The 22017-nt window shown below is 42.5% G+C and overlaps 1 protein-coding gene across 1 annotated transcript; it reads right to left on the minus strand.

Moving 5' to 3' along the window:
- Positions 1 to 626: 626 nt before the first annotated feature.
- On the minus strand, positions 627 to 18160 carry LOC5575093 (G1/S-specific cyclin-D2). Its single transcript, XM_001661767.2, has 4 exons — positions 17379 to 18160; positions 17084 to 17299; positions 14260 to 14416; positions 627 to 2460 (listed from the first exon to the last, which is right to left on the minus strand). Exons 1-4 carry the CDS (start codon positions 17595 to 17597, stop codon positions 2099 to 2101), a joined length of 954 nt encoding a protein of 317 aa, XP_001661817.1. The 5' UTR covers positions 17598 to 18160; the 3' UTR covers positions 627 to 2098.
- Between the last annotated feature and the right edge of the window lie 3857 nt (positions 18161 to 22017).

Raw genomic sequence — 22017 nt, forward strand, 5'->3', positions numbered from 1 at the left:
GTGGGTATAGAGTGCCTTCTTGAAATAATTAAACCAAAGACAAATTAAAAATCTCTATGTCCCTTGCAGCTGCCCAACATTTTTAGGCTCATAAGGTAATCTAGAATGCCGTGAAAAGTGTACTGTGATCTGTCATACTTGGGTACCTTTTGCACTACCGAGGGACGGACCTGATTAAACGTCTGTTCTTGGTGGTGAGAGAGAAACTAATGAAAATTTATTTGATATTGTTATTAGAACGCCTGTTGCTACCAAGGGTGGTACTGGCGGCTCTTTATTGCTACCCCAACGTGTAGCTGGTTCTAAACTGTAAACAATCATACAAAATTACGACAAAACAATGGTGAATGCACAGACAAACAGACGTAACAGCTAGAACAATTATCAATTTAAAACATAGTCACGTGAACATTCACACCGAAACCTAAAAATATTTCATTTGGCCAACCGCGAAATAGGTGGCGGTAGTGAGCAAACGTCAAACTCGAACAAAAGTGATGCGAGCGCCACAAGAGGCCCGTCGGCCAACTACAAAATATTAGAATTGGGCAAGCAAATAATAGACAGCTGAACGACAAAACTTTCTCAGGGACATTTCTCAATAGTATTTTCACAACACAATTGACTTGATTTTGAGTTCTCTTTATTTCCGATTCATTTAATAGTATAAAACGATGACAAAATATATCAAACGATTTTTCTTGAACGACGACTGCGCGAACAAAAATCTATGTACAGTCCTTTGAGTATATCTCGTTTGCGATCAACACCGAATCTAAATCATCTCCCGCGTTTGTAAAAAAAAAGTCGGTCAAAACAATTACAGTATGAAACAAGAAAAAAAAACCTTTATTTCAAACCCGATGTCCCTCCTTTTCGTATAACTTTAGCGCGTCGTATTCGTGTCTGTTTTGGTATAAATTAGTGTTATAAATTTCTCTTAATTAAGACTAGATTAACAATTATTATAGAGAACAAATACAAACGAAACTCGATCTGGAAAAAATCTCTGTCTGAATGCGTTTGTATTCGCTTTTTTCCCAGCTAAGTAGAACTTTTCGTCTCTCGATACAGGCCATGGTTTCTCGGGTTGAGAATATGTACAAGTCTTATCGCTCTAACTTAGTTTAAACGCCTTAGCCTTTGTACAAATACCTTACCGTACCGTTGTCTTAACGTGAATGAGATCTCGATTTAAAGAAAATAAAAAAAATGTATTTTTAAATTTAGTTGGTTTCTCGCGCGTGGAATCGATATGGCTGCGGCGGATTTTTCGCTGAATTCGGTGGCAGTAGGTTTCCTAGGGTAAATCTTTGGCGGGTTCCTACAACGCTAAACTAATTGACTTACAATCGATCTTAGGCACGCGGAAAATCAAAAGATTCGCCGGTGTGTTTATGGGGGGTAATTCCAAGAGTTCCTGACTAGCAGGAACCGGGTTGTGATGTCTCTAAGTGGTTAATATAAATAAATAATTTAACAATTTTTCTCGCGTTGGTAGAAGTGAAATCTTATCAGGTAATCGTTACGCTACAATTCCGGATTATGCTACAATAATGTGGAAATGTTGAACACGTTTCGTTTTCCATAGAGAAACTAAAACAGAATAGAATCTAGAAGTTTCAAAAGGGGCAAAAAGTAAGGCTAAACTTAGAAAATAGGAAAATAGAAAAAAGTATAAACAGTAGATAAACTATGTTCGCACCATTTTGTGTTTTTTTTTGTTTTTTGAACGAATCAAAAATGTTTTTTTGTTTGTAGAAAATTAACTAAGTTTTCAAAGATTCTGGTTTCCGCTTTTTGTTTTCAGTGTAAATATTATACAATATGAAATTTTGGTTCAGTCAACCGAGTGACATTTCAATCAACCCACCCCTGCTCGGAGGGGTCGGCAAATGACGAATAGCGCCTACATTCCCATTTCATCGAAAATATAACTTTCGCTTTCTTAACAACATGCGTAAATTTTGGCAGATAAATATCTCAAAACAATAGAGAGAAAAAATAGATACAGCTTCCCCAGGCGATCGTTCACTGCGAAAAGCAGCGACGAACGCCCGGAAAAATTCCTAAACTACGCAGCGTCCCCCGTTTACAGTTAAAAGTAGATAAACTGCACATCGGTGGGCGTTTCGGGCTGCTGTTGTGACGTCGTCTGCTCGACGGTGGCGCCACCAACTTTTTGCGGTGCTTGCTGGTACTGTTCCTTGCAGCTGCCCCCAGCGGCCCCATTGGCGCCCATCTGTTGCTGCTGCTGTTGCAATTGCTTGTCGGCGATTTCCTTGGCGACGATTTCTTCGATGATTTTGACGATGAAATCGATTTTGGCAATGTCGTGGAACGTCAACCGGCACAGATCGAACCCGGTGGCCATCTTGGTGGACACGTTGAGGCCACGGCTTGCGGAGGCGATGCAAGCCGCCGCTAGCAGCGAGGGTTCCAACTGCATGAAGATGGTTTCTGTGAAGAAGAGGAAGGAAAAATGTCGTTAGAATCGTACATTCTTATTTTTTCTTTTGATAGAGATGGAATTTGCACAACTGTCACCGAGTTATTCGTTACCTAACCTACATTTTTTAATGTCGTGGATGTAAGAATAGAAGGGCGAATAGTATTCTTTGAGCGAGTGTGACAATTAATGCCCGAACGGAAGTGGAAGAAATTGTAATTATTTTCCTCCCTCTTTTCTTCGTCGTTGGTCCGGAGGGCCCTCCGCTCCGGGGAAAAGAAAAAGTTCAGGTAAATAAAATTGATTAATGCGAAACGGAGGAAAATCTTGGAAGAATAATTGCGACTTCCTTGCCTATTGTCGGAGTGAGACAAATTGCAACGCGCAACTCGAATCGGATGCAGCGAGAGAGAGGGATGCAATCGAGGCAGTAAACAAGGGAACACATGTTCTAAACCATAGGTTTCCAAACTTTTCGAGTCCGCGACCCACCTAGCCGTCCGGCACATTCTTCGCGACCCACCAGGTGGAAAATGTTAAAAAAAACTAGTTTAACCAAGAGAAAAAGTTTTAAAACTTCTCAACTTTATCATGTTTGTGATTTTTTTCGGTAGTTAACAGCAATATTAAACAAATTTTTGCTGAGCTGAAAACTTTAGCGTTGAGTGTGCTGTTTATCACTGCACTTTCAGTGTCTGTAATAAAAATATTTTAACAAATACTTCACATTTCAGTTTTTGCTAATTAGGTGTATGTTTCATAAGTTTTACATGTAGTATGTAAATCTCGACATCTGTCAAAACTCTTTGTACAGTAGCATAAATGCTAAAAAGTTCTCCGTTTTAACGCAAACATTTCCTTTATGAGTAAAAGGTTTGTTTTTAATAAAATAGTTTGGCAGCTGTTCTGTTCTGTCGATGACAGTTTCAATTTACTAACATCTTTCCAAGAAAATTTTGAAGCCACATCAAGTGTCTTCACCATTAATATCTAATGATTGTCAGGCAGTCTAAAAAAATGCTAAAATCTCGCATAACTTATGATCTTATAAAATTCATTGATAAGCGAGTGTGTAACTAGTTGTTTTTAAGCTAATAAATTGACCAATATAAAAATTATCACCACTGGAAGATAGAGAACGATCATTTCTCCATTGCAACATTGTTAAAAAAACGTTTTAAATTATTCGTTTACTCAGTAACTACAAGCTATACACTTGGTTACCAATGGCTTTTAAGACGAGATCATAAATTAAGCGAGAAATTATTAAATGAGATTTCAAATTTCAATTTAAAACCGTTTGCTTCAATTCGAGGAGACATTTGAAAAAATAGAAAAAAAATCTAAGAAAATTTATATGTATTAAGATTTTTTTCGCGACCCACCAGAGAGCATCTCACGACCCCCCTGGGGGTCGCGACCCACAGTTTGGGAAACTATGTTCTAAACAAAATCAAAGAAGGATACGAAAGACGAATTTGAGCCATTTTTTCGAAACTAAATAATCAAAAAACCGAAAGAAAAATCACAAAATTGACTGCGGCGATTGTGTGTATTTTTTTCCGATGATTTCTTCCGGTTTCTGTAGATAATGCAACAAATTTACAATTTTATAGCCACCAATAACAAACAAAGGCAAATTAGAAGGACTTGCTTTTTTGTTGGGAAGAAAAGACGATCGTAAAAAATCGGGTGTTTATTCAGCGAAGGCCTAGGACGACGAGAAGCATATCGTATCAAATTGCCACGCCGCTGAAAGGTTAGATTTATGGCAGTGATTTTTATGGCGGTTGGGCCCTGCCATTCATAGGAGGCGGTGCGGCGGCACGTTTGCACAAATTTGACGTTTCGCCGCAATCGCCATGGCAACCAAAGGGGCGCGAATGCCGATAGGACGCCAAGCAACCACTGGCACTGATCAGAACGGAGTCGGTAACTTGATCATTTGGAAAGTAGATCATGTTCGACGGAGTTTTTCTACAAACCAGCTTCCGCGGTCAGTAGTCAATTTTTTCATGTTGGCGGGCTTTTTTATGGTGATTAGAAGAAGGGGAACGACACAAGATTTTTAGAGTAAAAAATGGTATGGAGATGCTATGATCTAGTTTTACCAACATCAATCGGAAATGACTATTGATTCAAAGACGATCAACAGGTTGTTTGACAGCTGTCATTAAAACTACTATAATTAAGAATGCTCTGAAGCCAAATCCATAAAATTATATTGCTTTTGGAAGCCTTTGAATGCAAATTTGGTTGATGCTCTAAAACAGCATCAAACCAACACCGAATTGCATCCCTTCGGAGCACGCAAGATGTTTTGTTTTACGATCCGACTGAAGCGGACACCAGGTGCTTTCCGCGAATGTGAAACCTTCATCCGGTCCACTTTTATTGCTGCCAGTCGCGAAATTTAAAGGTCTAAGCTGCGCGCGTCATCTTGCAGCACAGAAAAAAAAAACCCAAACAAAGGAGCCCATCAACAAAACGGGTAAGCACATGGCCTCCTGTGTTTATAAACAATTCCGAGAAGCGCAAAAAATAAAAATTGCACAAAAGAAGAGACGATCGCGCAATCACGTTGCACCTTGCGTTGGGCCGACTGGACCACGCGATCGCGAGAAGAGCTGTACAGTTGCGTCGTCGTCGTCGTTGTCTCTCGCTCTCTCTTCCGCGCGACGCAGCGCTCCCAACATTGTTGAAAACGCGAGAAGCGCTTGGAGTTATCCGAAAGGATCTCGCCCTGTTCGTCGAAAACCGCGCGCAAAGCACCTGTCGATCGACGACTGTTTTCCGAATGATCATCACGATCGTCTGTTGTGTTGTGGTTTCTTTTATCTCTCTCTCTTCGGGTGCTTTTTGAGGTTAAGGCTATTATCCTGCGTCGGTCTGCACATGCTGCTGCTGTGAATCTTTTGGCGATCAGGGCAGGAAGTTGTAAAACATGCTTCTTCTTCGCTTACGAACAAAGTCCAGTAGGATGAATCTGCGAAGTTAAAGATCCATTCCGCGATGTTTAGATTGGTTAGGAGCGTTCGCCTCAAGAGTTAGTATTTTAAATTTTGAGGTTAGAATGAGGCGATATTTAAATTGCGTGCAGAAGAGTTCGTTGTTCTTCAGCCCTTTCGAAAGAAACGTCAGTTGTTTGAAGAAGAGCACATCGGGCTAAGGCCCGAAGGTGGATCGTGTGTAATTACGAAACGGGAGTGATTAGCATGTAAAAAAATGCAGCCCTAAAGATGGCAGATGGCGTCTTGTAGCAACCCCGATCACGCGCGGGTTACACATTTAATAATTGCGTTCGTTCGTTCGAGGGTTTGTAACCGACGAAGGTGCACTTTCTTTGATCCACACTGGTGAGCACAGCGGCGGTGGCGACGGCGGAACATGGTGTCATTTGCACCATTCGGGGAACCGCCTCTTCCTTCCTTCCTTGAGTTCTGTCATCGTAGGTCCCTCGGTGACGATGCGATGATGCGTTCCTTTGCATTGCACAACAAAGAGGCAACAGTTATCGCTTGATTCGGATCGCAAGGAGCATAGACACGGACGTCACTGGTTACGACAATGGCTCGGTTTCTTATTGGGACGGTTTTTCCAGCTCGACGAGTTTCTGTTGAAGGATGCAACGGTTTCACCACCTGGCCTGACTCACCAGTGCCAAAGAGTGGGGTGGCAGCACAAAGGATCCTTCCCCCGTTACGGCCCATTGACGACGACGAAAAGGACGAATTCTTATCGCTACAAAGGAGCAGACGCACGAGGGAGCAAAATAAGAAATCGAACTCTGCGGGCGGGCATTCTAGCTGGAAGCGAACGGTGGACGATGCGGCAGCTGCTTTAGCTTTGGTGGCCGATTGTGTCGGAATCGGGGATAACAAGACACTTTTTTCGAAAATCTATATGGTTTTGTAAAGTTTGTGTGAACGATGTCTGGATCTTGCATGTCGTATATGGAGAACCTTACAAATTCATTACTGCCTCAACAATCTGGAAGGTTGGCAACACTGATCGGAATCCAACTGGATGCTCGTTCGGCGCTTTCTTCATTTTGACATTACTGGAGGAGTTACATTGCATATTTCATTGATTTTTCTTCATTAACAAGACTTTCAACTCAAGCATGGTTCAGCTCCAACATTACTTACCGAAGATTAGCAGAATAGCTGGGAATAATGATTGGAAACGAATATATCACTAATTTCTAACGTGGGCTAGAATAAAGGCGTAAGTCGCATTATCGATTTCTCTTCATCGATCCTCTCTTCTGTGAAAAAAAAAATTAACAAGATGCAGGTTTGTTAGCATTTTTCACTTCAAGACGCTAGGCAGCGATGCAATCTTGTGTCCTAAGGTGAAAAAATACTGACAAACTTGCGTCTTGTCGCCTTTATTCACATGCTTCTAGATCGATGAAGAGAAATCGATCATGCGACTTACGCCCTTATTCTAGCATACGCTTGATTTGTTTTTAAGAACCCTGTGAATGTTCACGATTTGTACAAACTTCAAACTGTTACAATGCGAATTTTATGCACTGAAACAAAAGTGCTTCGCAAAATTGATGAAATTTGTAGCGCAATTGAAGAAATCTTAACCTTATTTTGTTTAACATGCTCATGAATGCTGAAGACCCTTGCTTCTTTGAAGAACTCCGGAAAATGAAAACTAGACTGACATGTTTGGAGCATTTTGCAAAAACACGTTTTGTCTGAGACACAAAAGCATAGTGAACCGATCGTTGTGGCGAACCGTTTCAATCGTTTCCATCAGAAGGTGTTTCTGCACCGAGACAAAATCACTCTTGCGACATCAACTAACAGCTTGTTAATCCAGCTCAGTTGAAAGCACTGTATACCGAAAATCAGCAAAATTGATTGATTGATTCAAAATTCACTAGAGTGCCTGTATCTAAATCCACTCTGCTTATCACTACTTTGATGCTGAAAAAACGGTTTATCGATTGCGACCGTTATCGGTTTGCACACCTATCGAACTGTCAATGCGAGTTTCATGCACTGGAACAGAAGTGTAGCTCAAAGTTTCTGAAATTCAGATCGTTATCAAATCTAAATCAAATTTCATTTCACTTTCTTGTGAAAAGAGGAAAAATCCGATTTGAAATTTTTAGCGAAAAGACGATTTCGTTTAGGGAACCAAAAACAAAGTAAACCGATATTTTTTGGCGAACCGGTTCAACCGTCCACTCAGCAGGCATTTATGCACCAAGGCAAAAGCACCCGTGGGACTCCAACACATAGTTTGCTAATCCAGCTCAGTGCAAATCCGATCGTCGGATTAGAACGAAAAGCAAACGGAAAGCGATGGCGAAAAAAGTGACTAAATTAGGGGTTGGCAAAGATTTAAATCACTCGTCTTCAACCGTGTACGTTTGTGTGTGAATCTACCGCAGTTAAGAATGAATGGCAAAATCTCGAATGGCGAAGACGCAGGCAGACAACTCGCTCGAGACAGAGACCCTTGCCGAAGAAAGTGCGAGGAAGAAGTCCTTTCAAGGTAAACCGATGCGAAAGGGAATCTCAGAATGAAATTTTGTCAGTTGGAAATCCTCTCCACAAAGATTTTGCCAGCTCTAGGGGTTCACTCGAGGCAAAGGGTTATTTATTTATTGCGAGAGTCATAACCTATGCTAATAAACGACGGAACTAACGGTTACCGATTTGAATATCAATGCCGTTTGGAATAAAGGCTTCGATTAACCGTACCGAATGGGGCGTCCCGGCCTCGGGGCGAAATTATGCTATTTATAAATATTGCTATTGAACCGATTCGAGATGCTGCACCGGATTTGCAACCCTTAGAAATTTTCCGCTGCTTGAGATGATGACGCCGAAGGCCAAACATCTCCGGACGATTGGCTACGGGTGGCACGCATGTGCCCGACAGCAAAATCCTGACGCGCAAATTAGCATAAATAACGATTCCGATGGATATTCTTGGAAAATGTTTACACTCCAAGGAGCGGAAGGAAAACAAAAGGACGGCTGCCATATGTTGGGCTCGATTTGAGTTGCTTTGTGGCCCGAAGCGATCCGCTTCGAACGAAAATTATGCAAACATTGCGCTCGAACGGGCGAGCGCATTCGTTGTTGTAAACAAAGCGCTGTCACATTCCTTCGAATGAGCTTCAGCCAAGAACGAACGAAGAAATGGGCGCACGGGTCCCTAATTAATTATGACTCGCGTTTGGATGGTGAAACCAGTTTTTTGGACTCATTTCGTTTCGTTCTCTGGAAACATGTTTCCATCGATTATCCTGGCTGGAGTGCTTGAAAACGGGCACGAGCCCGTCAGGTGCAACCGTCGCGATGAAGATCACCTCGAGTTAATAATTTTCAATGTCCGCTTGGGGAACAACGGGCACGTGCGTAATGAGTCCGATCGAAGGAGGCGAAGCGATCGTAAATGCAGAAAAGCGAAATAACGACCGTCGAAGCAGGCCTTGCGCGAGCAAAAGGTGCAATTGTGCAAGCTGCACGCGACTTTACGTCATTTTCGTCGTTTCCGCCCCGTCTTCGTCGTCTGTCAAGAAGTTTTGCGAAGTAATAATGGCTTTACCCGGTAATTTTCGGGTTCTTCGGGGGCCGAGATCGAGAAAAATCAAACATCATACAAAGCCAAGTCAAGCCATGTGAGAGGGTCTGAAAAGTCCCCTCGTTGTCGTCCGATCCGATTTCAAGATTTCTGAAAACAGGACTCTCAAATCAAATCGAAGGGGAAATCAGCCAGGTGTGATTTCTAAATATCAACTTTATTCCAACCGTCTACGGGATAGAGTGCGGCGACGGGTTTGGCATAAAAAACTAAATCCCAACTGGAGATAGTTACATCGTGACATGTCGGGGCCCGATGATTTGCCCGTTTTTTATCGCTCGAAAAGAAGCTCGATGTAAGGATAATGATACAGCTTCTTCTTGCAAAGGGCCATCGAAGTTTTTACGAGCCTCGCTCCCTGCTCGTAAAAACGAGATTCAGACACTATTAGTTTCGATTTGGCTTATCATCAAAGCAGGCGAGGGGAAAGCTCGTAAAAAGAGAAATTTTCCGAAAAAAAAAATCTCAACAATTTGAGCAATAAGGACTTTTCTAAAAAGTCGTAAACCAAAACCGAAATTGATTGCATCGGTCGATCGTTTTCTTTTCTTCTCCGGTGGTGGGAACTGCAAAATTTACGACCCGAAAAGTTTGCGCAGCTCTCGATCGGTAAAAGGAAGGGATTTAGTCTGCAGACAATCGAAATGATGAAGTGGATGCGCTGCCGCTCGTCTAATTACGCAAGGGTTCCCTCTTCTTGGCAGACAGAAAAACGGGTTCTTAGACGCAAGATTTATTAATTGAAACCCGTTGTCCCGCTGGTGGATAGATCACAGACCGACTTCGTTGGATTTGCAAAAGGGGTTGATAGAGTACACTTACGTCCCTTTTGGTGGAAGAGCTCTGAAACCCAAAACAAGGTGTATCGGAGTAATTAATTTATTGATCGTGCGGTGTCCCGGCCGGGTGCCATAAATCTTGCACCCGGTTTTTCCAGTAACTGCCACTTTTGATGAGTTGCGGGATTAGTGCGGATCAACTTGGTTGAAAATTATCAAATTTCCGAAAGAAAATTGCAAACGGAATAAAAATGACCTTTTCGTTCAGTGTACGCTTTCAAACGGACAAATCACGAGTAACATTTGAAAAGCGCCGAACGGCGACGGTTGGAGCTGAACAATGGTCGCGAAAAACCGGATTTTTCCGGAATCGCTGCTCCAGACGGCACCACCGGTAGCAACAATAGAAAATGAACATGCAAAAATTACGGGGTCCTTCAAGGACTACCAGTCTCGCCACCGAGCGAGGAGCATTGAACCTGAATTTTAGCGTTTGAATGAGTCGAAGATGAAGGGGACCAACGGCTGGGCTCCGCCGTTCGGCGCAACCGCTGCCACGTTTCGCCCAGGAATCGATTCAGATTCCCGAGCACAATTTAGCGTGAAGATTTTCGGAACGCGAACAAAGCAAGCGAAATTGCTGTGCTGTATTTGATGAGAGCAAGTAGGTATATGGCAAGGAGGTATCGAGTATCGGCTCGACGCAAGTAGCCTCAGGATTTCGAGTTTAGGATTCGTCTGGAGACGAAGGAGAGCGGAAAGGAAACGTAACTACACGGCGGCAGATGTTTTCCTTGCTTCACCTTTGTCGTTATTACTCGTTCGTCGTTTGAAGGCGACGAAGGAGCTCGAAGATTTTGCATGACTCCTTTGCCTAGGGCGAGCGCCCCTATCAAATCAAGTGACAGTTATCGCTTCGTCAGTTTGTTATCAGCTCTATCCGACGTATTTGTTTACTTAAAGACGCCGGTGGATCGCCTCCATCGGAATGTAAACAAATGAAACGGACACCTTTCTTGCGTCATCAAGGTGTTTCTGTGAAGGAACGCGCGAAAGGTGTCACTCGATTGCACCTGGACCCGCTCTCGTGGTCGGACGTTGCACATGCTCACTCACTTCGATTATGAGCGAGTGAGCGCGTATTTATTTTGATTTATGGTGCTCTGTTCGGGCCATGGTGCATCGAATCGAAGCAGGCCGCGAGAACAGAAATCACCCAATCAGAAAGCCCCCTTTGGTACGAATGTCGCGTGCCTACTACGATTGCGTTTTGCAGCCACCCCATGCTCGCTCACTCGGACTGTCAATTCGCTCAACAAGTGTCAGCGGACGACGCGGAGAGAGTGACTTCAACTCGCGTGAGGGTGAAACCGGAAATTAACATAAATTTCCGTTTGATCGAGGTGTTGCGATAGCGCCCCGGTTAGCTTTGCCAGACTCAAACGTCAATTAGGATGACGTTTGGTACGTTATAAAACATGTTATATTATCGTCTTTGAAGAAAGGGCCAACAGTTGCTCGCGGGATAGCAGCACCTGCCTCGTTTTTAAATTGTTCTACTCTTTTCGAGTTGAAGCGGACGAATACAAAAAACGAAAAAGGATCCTGGAACGATGCGGGCGGGTGCAACCTGTAGCAGCGACAGGATATTCCAACAGGATTCAAAATAATGACCCTCCACAAACGATTCGAACCCGGGCGCAGATGTTTGATAACTCGCTGAACCAAAAAGACGACGACAACGACGAAAACAACGCGATCCAAACACAACAAGGAAAACACAAAACCGACGACGATGGCAGATGTTTTGCCCAGCAACGAAAATGCACTTGGGTGCATCAACGCACTGTTGCTCCTATGCTGCAGTTGAGACCTGTTGAAAAGTTGGTGCGTAGTTTGCTCATACGAACGAAGGATGCGCCTACTGCGTCATTTCTGCTTTTCTCAAACAGATTTTTTTGTATGGTCTTTTCAAATGGAAGAAATGCGAAACTTTTCGGTTCGTCGCCGGTGGGAACCGAATTCGCTTCTCACGCACTTCTTCTGTCTGTGTACAGTGGTCAGCTTTGTTCTTGGGTCGATAGCATCCGATTCCCATTTGCAGGAAGATTCGGACAAGATTTATCGATTTCCTGTTGGGTTTTCTGTGTTTGCAGTTGGTTGTTTGAAAGAAGGAAATGCGATGGCGAAAGTAAACAAAGGGAGTTGTTTTGTCTTAACAGAGATCAATATGACTTTTGGAATAGAATTTGGACATATTTCCGACATGCAATGCTTACCAGAACTCAAAACGTTAATTTGTCAAAGCCTACTAGATCAGATACATAATGTGCTTACAGAAATGCGTATTCAAATTCAATAATGAATTCACTTAAGTGATGTAGATATAGGGCATTTTTAAAAGTTCGTCTCCATTTTTTTCCATGCAAGGAAAAATGTTTAGAACAGTAAATAGGGTTCAAAAACTTGAATTTAAGAAAATCGATTTTAGCGTTTGTTATCTCCTGCAAAAGGCCGTGTTTACAATAACAGAGAGAGATACACCGACCAAACTGGAGAAGTTCATGCACGAAATACAATTTTGGTTTTTGTAGTTCACCCACAGAGAAACAGACGTAACGTCAATCATTCCGAAAAGCAAAAGCCTTACCGCATTGTTATTTTTTTCAATTCAATTCAATTTTCAAAAAAAAAAATTGACAATTTGTTACTTAAACTGAAGCAACTTACAGCGTTTTCGTTTTTAGGAACTGGGTTGGTGATCAACAAATAAACAAACCAACGTCAAGCAAATTGTAGTTCGGTCACCTGAATCGGGTTGGGGTTGAAACTGTGGTTCAGAACGGGTTGCGCCAGTTCAGTTCCAACCTAGATTCAAAAACGAATTCGACATTAGTTTCGGTAATAGGCCTTTTCATGTGACAGATCCGTGTTTACATTTGTTTACATCGGTGGAGGACCGGTGTATACACGGGGCTGTCATTTCCATTAAAAAAATCTGTCAAAGTGCTTCTAGATCAGCTGATTTGAAACGCCCCGTGAAAAGGCCTATTGAACATTCGATCCAAGTTGATCAAGAGTGTGAAAAAAGCAACTGGCAAAAAGGCCTTTCAAGTAATCGAAGCCATCCGAACAAGGAATTCTCGCTCCCGAACGTTAAAACCGAAAAATTCAAGGTCACAAAATCCCAACTGCTTTCAGCAACTTGAGCACTCCTTTTAAACGGCTAGCAGCGAGTTCGCGAGTATACCACGGCAGGGTTAAAGCGAACAAGATTCAACCCCTTCTCGCGACATCAGCGAAGCGCGGACGCAATTGTTCGAACCAGTCACGGAGGGTGAGATTCGGGAAAATTCCCTAGTCTCTGAATGTATGGAAAGGGGCCCGTTTAAATCCCTTCGCTGCGTGCGTGCCTTCACACTTTTTGAATTTTTCTGTCATTGCAAAGGCACTTTATGGGAATGTTCTTTCGATTGAGCGTTGGAATTCGATCGAATTTGATTTAAATTTCCAGCCACATTTCGTTGTTTGGAAAAGTTTTTTCGATTGGATTATCAACGTGAAGTAAAACTTTCTGAGTTCAGAGCAAAAAGGCTTTTTCATTTGAGTGAACATTTATTGCAAAATGTTACTAGCAAATTTGAGATAAATAGTTTTGATGATCAGCAGCAATTTCTAAACAATTAAGAGAGGCCTTTTCGCGTAGAAAGATCTGGATTAGCAGCCTTTTTTTTAAATAAAATGAAATTTGGTTCAAAATTGTTATGACATGTTTATCAAATACAGAAACGCGAAAAGCCTTTTCTAAATGTCGTCGAAAATAATAGCCAAAGATCTGCCTGAAACTCATAAGCAACAAATCACCCCAACATGATAAAGTTTATCACTTTTTTCCGCTTTTCACCCAGCAAAACAAATCAAGCAAAAAAAAAACACGTGATAAACACAGAGAACAAAACAAAGCAGTCGAGGGACGGTGTCAGTTCTGCGCAGCAGAAAGACGATCGGCGAAAAAAAAAGTTGTCCTTGCGCAGCCGCCGCCGTCTGGGATTCGCCCGCAAGGCTTTATCGACGACGACGCTTTGGGCAGTCAACACACGTCACCGACGAGATAGCCGCCGCATGATTATGCCGAGCGCCGCAGACATGCGCTTATTTTGGGTTTGTTTTGCCCGCATCGCCCAGACGGCAAGGGTGAAGAAACCGGCAAAACGAAGATCGATCCGCCGGTTCGATCGATTGAGACCAAGCGGCGGCAAATTAGGGGTTCAAAAGACGATTAATTAGGCTAGAGCAATATCTAATCGTCCTTATGTAACGCACCGTTACATGGCCTCCGTTTTTGGAACAGATGTCTTCTTCCCTTGGTGACAGTTGATGAATCAATAAAACATAGCAAAGTCTATCGAAACTTACCGGTGCTGCAGACGTGGATCAAGGTGTGCGCGTGCTCCCGTAGCCGCGAGTCGTCCGATCCCCATTTGACGCGTTCCAGAATCTGATCGACGTAGTCGAACGCCGTTACGGCCGTGATGTTCCACTCCAGTTTGCTGATCATCAGTAGCTCCCAACTCTACACGGCGGGGGTGCGAACAAAGAAAAAAAAAGGAAAGAGAAGGGTGGATTAGTGGGGTGTTCGGGTAATAAATTGGTAATGAGATTCATAGATGGCGCGTGCGCCATTTGGAATGTGCATAAATTTGCCGGATGGACGCCCGACGATCACCAGAACAAGGATCGCATTTTTAATCTTGGATCTTAATGGGGAAGCCACACGACCAACGGTTCCCAAGCGAAACCGTTAAAAGTCCGAAAGGCGGCCCCTTCCGTGTTTCCCTGACGCGAAGTTCAATTGCGGCGAGGTTATGTCAACGCAATTTCGCTGCACGAAAATCGATCATTTGTTCAGGTAACGGCGCATCCGAGAGGGGTTCGCTCGTTCGCTGAGACGGATGCGATTAATTTGTGACCAACCGCAAAATTACGTCATTATTGTGATGTGTGCAAATGCACATCTTCCCCCTTGTTCCTTTCGAGGAGGACCGTGGACCGTGGTCCGTATCTTGAGGTTAGAACCCGGGTCCTTCTTTTGATTAATATCTTCGCAACCGTTGCGTTCCCGGGGCTCTTCGCATCTGCCTGCCCTGACAACGGATCACAAAATTTCGGTTACGAAGATGTTTGCTTTTGAATCTTGACCCTGTTTCCTCGGAAGGGACCCTAGCGGGATCCGACAAACACAATTTTATTATTCATGAGCGATGATGAGGAACAATTTCATCCCTTAATTCCGGATCCTGATCCGGATGTTAATTTGTATAAAATTGCAATCAACGGCGACAGAGTGGAGAGGTCCCTTTCCTAGTCGAACGCCATTTTTTCCGTAACCCGTCTTTCTTCCGTGTGTGGGAACCCGTCAGTCAGAGCCCATTTCTCATCTTTCCGCAGGACCCGTAAAAAGCATCAAGGAAAACAAGAGATAAAAGTTTTCTACCTGCCATGTCTCGAGACCCGAAATAAAAGCGAACGAAGGAAACCGATATTTTACACGGCAGCGATTTGCTTAAAAGAATGATTTTGCAGAAATCCGACCGAGAGCTGCGGTGAGCGGGGAAAGTTATCGCCGCAGCTCCCGGTCGCGGGCGCGAAACGAAGAGCGGAGAGGCGCTAAGACCGCTTTGGCAGCGCGCGAAGAAAAATGTTAACGCCGCCTGCTTTGATTAATGATGATGCGCCGCCGCCGCTGAAATGTTCTTTCGTCGCGTCTCGGTCCCGAATTTGGTCAGGGTCAGCGCGGCAGAATTGCGTTAAGAACCTTTCCCAAAAAGTCCGAATAATAGAACCAAGAATGGCATTCTTCAGGGAAACTTCTCGGAAATCATAAAAGGTCCTTCTCTCGTCTCGTCGGCGGCAAGACCGACAATGGACCCGAACTGGGGAGATAGAGAGACGCAAAGAGAGACACAGGGCGAGATGATGCGTGGAAATGTTCTGAAAGTTTTCGGAGTCCATTAAAGGTCTCTCGGAGGTTGCGAGGCTTTTTATTGCTTCGTCGATGCAAAAAACAACAACACACGATTGAATAATGAAACGTGTGAAAAAGTTGTAAACTCATTTTTCAGGATCAGAATTCCTCGGAAATCGGTCGGGTCGGTTGGCAAGCCGGTTCGGGTGAGAAGCGAATGAAAAGGAAGAATTCGAGTGTTTTCTTGGTTTCATTCTTGAATTTGGTGTTTGCCGAGGTTTTTGTATATTTCCATTCGGGCGGTTTTTAAAAGGCTCACGGTGGTCCTGTCCGGTATTTGAATGCGAATGCGAAGCAAAAGGATGACCACTTCTCCCGATATCGGATTTCGGCGCTCGGAGATAGTGCGGATTAGAGTAGGCGACGACGGCTGATTACGAAAATTTGCTTCTGACAGTTCGCTGTTAGGACGATTTTTTCGCCCCTCTTCAGATCTACATGGGGGTCAATTGTGTCTGCGCTGCGCTGCGTGTCCACACCGTAGCGAAATTGTGCAGTTAATTGGATTTGATTGATATCGGATTACGGGCTGCCTGCGTTCAGCCGAAAGTTCCACTCAAGATGATGGATTAGGCTGTGGCGACCGTGCGGACCAATTAAGACCCATTCTGGGCGGCATTGTGATTTGTGGGAAGATTGTGGCGGTTTTTTGGCAAAACCGACCAAGCAACCTACGACGTAGCTGTCAATTCGACAAACTGACAGGAATGCGGGTGGCACAGCCTACTACGATGACGCGGGTGCTGTTCGTCATAGAAGAGAACGGACCCCTTTCTTGCGTTAATTACTTCCTTCCGAACGTGCACCCTAGTAACGACTCGGAGAAAACAAAGGAGATGTGGTTTGTGGTTTTCCATTTGGAAGATTCCCTGGCACTTGACCTGACAGGTAGCTTTGCCGGATCCCGGAAACGAGCCGGGTGTTCAAACACAATGACAATGGGCGCACGCTTGGAACGAAGATATCTAGATGTAGTAAATTAGTTGTATTGCTATCGTCTTGAATGGAAGGGTTACACGCTTCCGTGCTCACGTTTTCAGAAGACGACATTCTTTTCTCCCAACATTTTTCTTACCCATATTCTAATCAAAGAGAATGAAAGCACGGGAAGACGGGATCAAGTTCAAGATCGAGATCCTTTTCAGCGCAGTTGGCAATGAGACATCCCGAGACTCCGCCCAGCCCTATCAAGTGATTGAGAACAATGGCACTTACCCTGATCTGATCTGGCGAGACGGCATGGTCGGTGTACGCACTGAGAACGTCCACCGTCAGAGGATGACATTGGCGGATCTTCGAGGCCAACAGGAGAGCGCAACATCCCAACAGTTGCAGGTGGTAGCGATCGATCGGGCATGCGCAGAGGAATCGATCGAAGAAGTTTACCGCCAGTGGGAAAGTCTGCTCCTCGCACTTCTGCTCGTCGCATACCTGGCCAAACACAGAGTTAAACAACGGTTAGAATCACCTACCAGCAAACCCACCCAAATCCAGCGCGATCAACACTCACCTCCAGCATCCAAGTGGTGACGATCTTGCGCATGTTCGGCTTGATATCTTGCTGTACCGAGCCGAAGTAGTTGCACGACGGAATCGTCAACCGTTCCAGCCCAATCAAGTTCTGAATGACCCGAACATCCGCGATCATCGTCGGGTCCGGTTCGGCAAACTGACTATCCACTTCGTCGTAGATGATCTCCTTGCACACCAGATCCACATTGTGAGCCATTGTTTCGCTCCAAATGTTCCGTTATCTACCACAGTTAGCTATGCACAACAATACCGTTATCTCCGCTGCACCAATACACCGCTAGTCCACTTCTATTCACAAAATTCTCCGCCACAAAATCCAATCTATCCCACCCCTAGGTCCGTCCAACACTTCAAGTCCTTCCACTTAACCAGCCGAAATTCTTGGAAATCCTTTTCGGTCTCTTCGTTTGTCCAGAGCTCTTCTTATGCAATCATCACCGTCACCGTCTTTGCTTTGCTTCTTCTGAGATCAACATCTGCAATCTTCTTCAGTCTTCCGTTTGAGATAAATATCTATCCCAACCAAAAAATCTTCCAAACACTTTAACAAACTCAAAACCAAATTCTCAAATATCCTTGCACAGCGAACCAGAGAGTTTTGAACAACCGCACCGTTTGCCGTCCGAGAGGCTTCTGACCGTTTCGAGTCCTTGCCGGGATCGTTTTGATATACACAAGCAGGCAGAAGCTGATCGTCGTCGCCTTCGACGACAGCGACGTCGTTTCCGCCACGATCCCTTTTCCATCCCTTCTTCTGTCCGTCTGTCTACGCACTGCTTCCACATGCACGGTGCGGACTTCTACCCTTGGCCATATGATGCAGACGGGAGCAAGAGAGCGAAGAAATTTTTAATTGCGAGCTTTCTGCGTCCCTATTCATACCTGTGCCACAGATAAACAGACGTGATAGTTACAACAAATTTCTTTAAAATCCATCGTTGACACCATTTTTATCTAGTGAGCATGTTGCACGAACGTTTCGTGCAACAAGACCAGCAGATGGCGGTAGTGTGAAACGTCAAATACGGAGAAAAACGAAGCGCGCGCCTCTTTTCGTAAGGTTCGAAATTAAGTGAATTTGGAATGATCGTTAAATGAGTGGTTGATGTAAACTTCGTCAGTTTTACGTCGGTTTATCTGTGCCCATATGTACTTCGGGTACAGGCGCACCAGTTGATACCATAAAAACCGGGGTCGGGGTTCTTTGCACTTCTCCTTTGACTGCTTTTTGGGCGAAGCACATGTGATTCGTATTCGAACCAACATTCAACACAGAAAAGCTCCAATCCAAGAAGGCCGGCTGCGTCGATCCTGGGCAAGATGATTTTGAACGTAGACAGAAAATAACTGAGAGAGACGGCGAGAGATAAAGTTTGTTTACCTTTTGGGACGAAGGAGCTTGCAGCTTGCGGCGTCGCGGAAGGCGTCGGCGTCGAGTTTGTTGCGTCTTGCGTAGCTGCTTGGATTGGTGTGATGATGGCAGTGGGGAGCCAGCTGTAGTAGTAGGCTAGCTATAGAGCTTGCGAACTGGTTTATCTTTCGCACATGGTGGATTCGACGAAAGCGATTCAATTCTGGAAAAGATTGGCGTAATCGTCACGTGTTGCATAGATTAAGCATCTTAGCAAAAACAGAAAAGCAAATTGAGGGGACAGGATCCGTCATTGATTTCGAAATTTTCAATAGCAGTTTTTTCGTTCAAAATCAAGAAAATTTACAGGAAAATGTGTTCACTGTATTCTATTCTCCAACCGAAACACAGTGAACACATTTTCATCGAATATTTTTAAGTTTCGAACAAAAAAACTGCTTTTGAAGTATCGATGATGACGATGATTACGATGACGGAGCGTTGATCGTTAATTAAGTCGTACAGAATTACACTGAAATAGTATAACACTCAAAACATTCCATAACTACATCAATTGAATAAAACATGCGGAATTCAGATAAAATCTAAAATTTCAGGAATGTGTCATCGAGTTTTAGCGAAAGGCAAAATCTGTTGGATAATTTGTTAAGAATAATGTTGATAATGAGGTTTTACTGAACTCTGTCACGTTTTGAATCATTAGCGGGTATCTGCAGGAATCGACTTTTTTCATTGATTGTTCTTCTGATTACAATCACAGACAAACACACGCCACACTCTCATCGCTGTCCAACGACCAACTTTTTAACGATCGATTCAAATACTGGGTAGATGGTCAATCGACCACCCGCAGCGCTCGCGTCGTTTCTGTTCGTGTTTGACGTTTACACACTACCGCCACCTGTTGGTCCATCGGCCAACTACAGTGTTTTTAGCATTGGGCGTACATGATTTCGCGACTATGATTTTGATCGAGAATTGTTACGTCTGTTTCTCTGTGTTACAATTTTTCTTGCCCGAGAACTCATAATCGTACTTAGTTTTACTGCGAAGCTTTGCGAATATTAATTGAATTATATATGATGATCCTAAAGATAATCGAAGAAAAGTATTCGATCAATGTAGATACGTCTGTAAACGTGATAAAAAGTTGTTGAGCAATGAAAAAATACAACCCTTGAAAAAGGTTCTTCAAATTTCCAACTACAGTGACTCAATTTCATTTTCGTACGGGGCACTGTTTTCATATCAAGTTGTTATAAAACTATTAAATGGTGCATGGACTTCGATATACTTTATCAATAACGAAGGTCATAGGTGTCATCTATTGTTTGGCAATGACAAACTTTATTCATTTGCTTAAATCTTTGGAATAAAGGGTTTGTGTCTGTAATTGACCCAATTCCATATTCGTACACCTAACAAAAAAGAAAATACAACATTTAAAGCTATTTTTTAATGGACTAGATGATTGCTTAAGTTCTTCGATGTGTTGTTCAGATGTAGTAGAGTACATTTGGAAAATTTATAAGCGGACATATTTGAAACTTAAGTTAATTTAAGAAAAATACCACTTTTCCCATGTTTTTGCTAAAACATTCTGTAAGTCGACCAAAAACTTACATTTTTTTCAACATCACTTCCTTAAGAATGATTACTGCGAATATTGCACAATTTACAAAAAACGTTATAATCAGTTTTAGAGTAGCTAAAAATGGATATCGACAACTTATACTTTTGGATCTTAGGTAATATAACATTTATAATAAATCCAAAACCAAAATTTTTTGTAAATTTCTCTCAGTTTGGCTCCATTTTACTACCTAACAGGATTATAGAGATTTATAGAATAAATATTATTGCCGTAACCGCAACACGAACTATTATTAAAATGATGAAAACAACAGGCTATATTTTAGTAAAATGTATTTTGTATTATTCTTATAAAATCAATAAATTGTAAAATAGGGTGCTATTTTGAATATAATTTGAATATTAATTATTAATAATATTAATTAATTATGTGGAGGTATGTACAGCGTAGTTTGGTGTACTTTATTGTTAAACAAAGTTCTTAGTCCAAATTCTTTTGACAGATAAGTTTAAAATTAACCTTAACCTGTTGTTTAGAATGGAAATTTGGTTTATATTGATTAAAAATATCATTTTAGAAGAGTTTTGAAGTTATGACACAACAATTTTAGAACTCATAAGGGATAAAAACTGTTTATGATTTTTGTAAACTGTATTCATTGCAACTAAATTTCTATCAAAGCTCACGAATGTAATTAATAGATTGGTTCCAATGACAAAAATGAACGTTATTGTTCGAATTATTGGATTTTATAGCAAACATCTTTGAATAACTGGCATGTCTCCTAATCTTACCTAAATTTCATATATGTCCGCCAATAAATTGTCCAAATGTAATTCACTACATCTGAACATCATAATAAAGCACTTCAGCAATCAAATAGAGCTTTCAAATTTAGTTTTGAATGTTGTACGTTTGAATTTTTGAAGGTATACGAATATGGAATTGGGTGAATTTTAGACATAAATTCAATACTTTTCCATTAATCCAAAGATGAATGCAAATGGCAACATTTTGTGATTGGCAAATATTAGATGACACCTATTTCCTTCCAAGTGGATAAAGTATTTTAGATTCAATACATCATTAAATAGTTTTTTACTTATTTGATGTGAAAACAGTATCCTGTACGAATATGGAATTGGGCCACTATATTTTCTACAGTCATTATTTCAGACCCCAAGGCGGATCTAGTTCACTATATGCCTTCATTACTCACTATAAGCACCTAGGCAGCGTCCATTTATTATGTAACGCTAAAATTGGGTATTTTTGACCCCTTCCTCCCCTCCGTAACGCTTTTTGTATGAAAAATTTCAAATTTTTGTATGAGCCGTAACGCTTGAACCTACTCTCCCCTCCCCCTAGAGCGTTAAGTAATTTGTGGATGCCGCCCTATAAGTTTCGTTATTATTTTTCTGATCTTCCGGGCATCATAACTAAATAATGCGACTCCTAGAGTCTATATTCGTTCAGAAGTACCATTAGAACTTCTTTCCTCGACAATGTTTTTAATAAGTTTTCGAATCTTAAATAACTAGAATTCAAGAATCAGTAAAGTATACTGAACTTCTCCATCCAAAACTATAAAGTTCTCTCGGAATTTAACACAATTTACAAATATCGCACGAAACGAAAATGTTCGGTACC

The sequence above is a fragment of the Aedes aegypti genome, chromosome 3, assembly GCF_002204515.2.
Source record: "Aedes aegypti strain LVP_AGWG chromosome 3, AaegL5.0 Primary Assembly, whole genome shotgun sequence".
In the NCBI taxonomy this organism is placed as follows: Eukaryota; Metazoa; Arthropoda; class Insecta; order Diptera; family Culicidae; genus Aedes; species Aedes aegypti.

What these genes read in the sequence shown, in the direction of transcription:
- LOC5575093 (XM_001661767.2), bottom strand. Translation starts at nt 17,597, where the DNA reads ATGGCTCACAATGTGGATCTGGTGTGCAAGGAGATCATCTACGACGAA. An exon ending in TCACCACTTGGATGCTGGAG is followed by an intron (nt 17,300 to 17,378) that starts GTGAGTGTTGAT and finishes GTGTTTGGCCAG; the next exon opens with GTATGCGACGAGCAGAAGTG. An exon ending in GATCCACGTCTGCAGCACCG is followed by an intron (nt 2,461 to 14,259) that starts GTAAGTTTCGAT and finishes TCTTCTTCACAG; the next exon opens with AAACCATCTTCATGCAGTTG.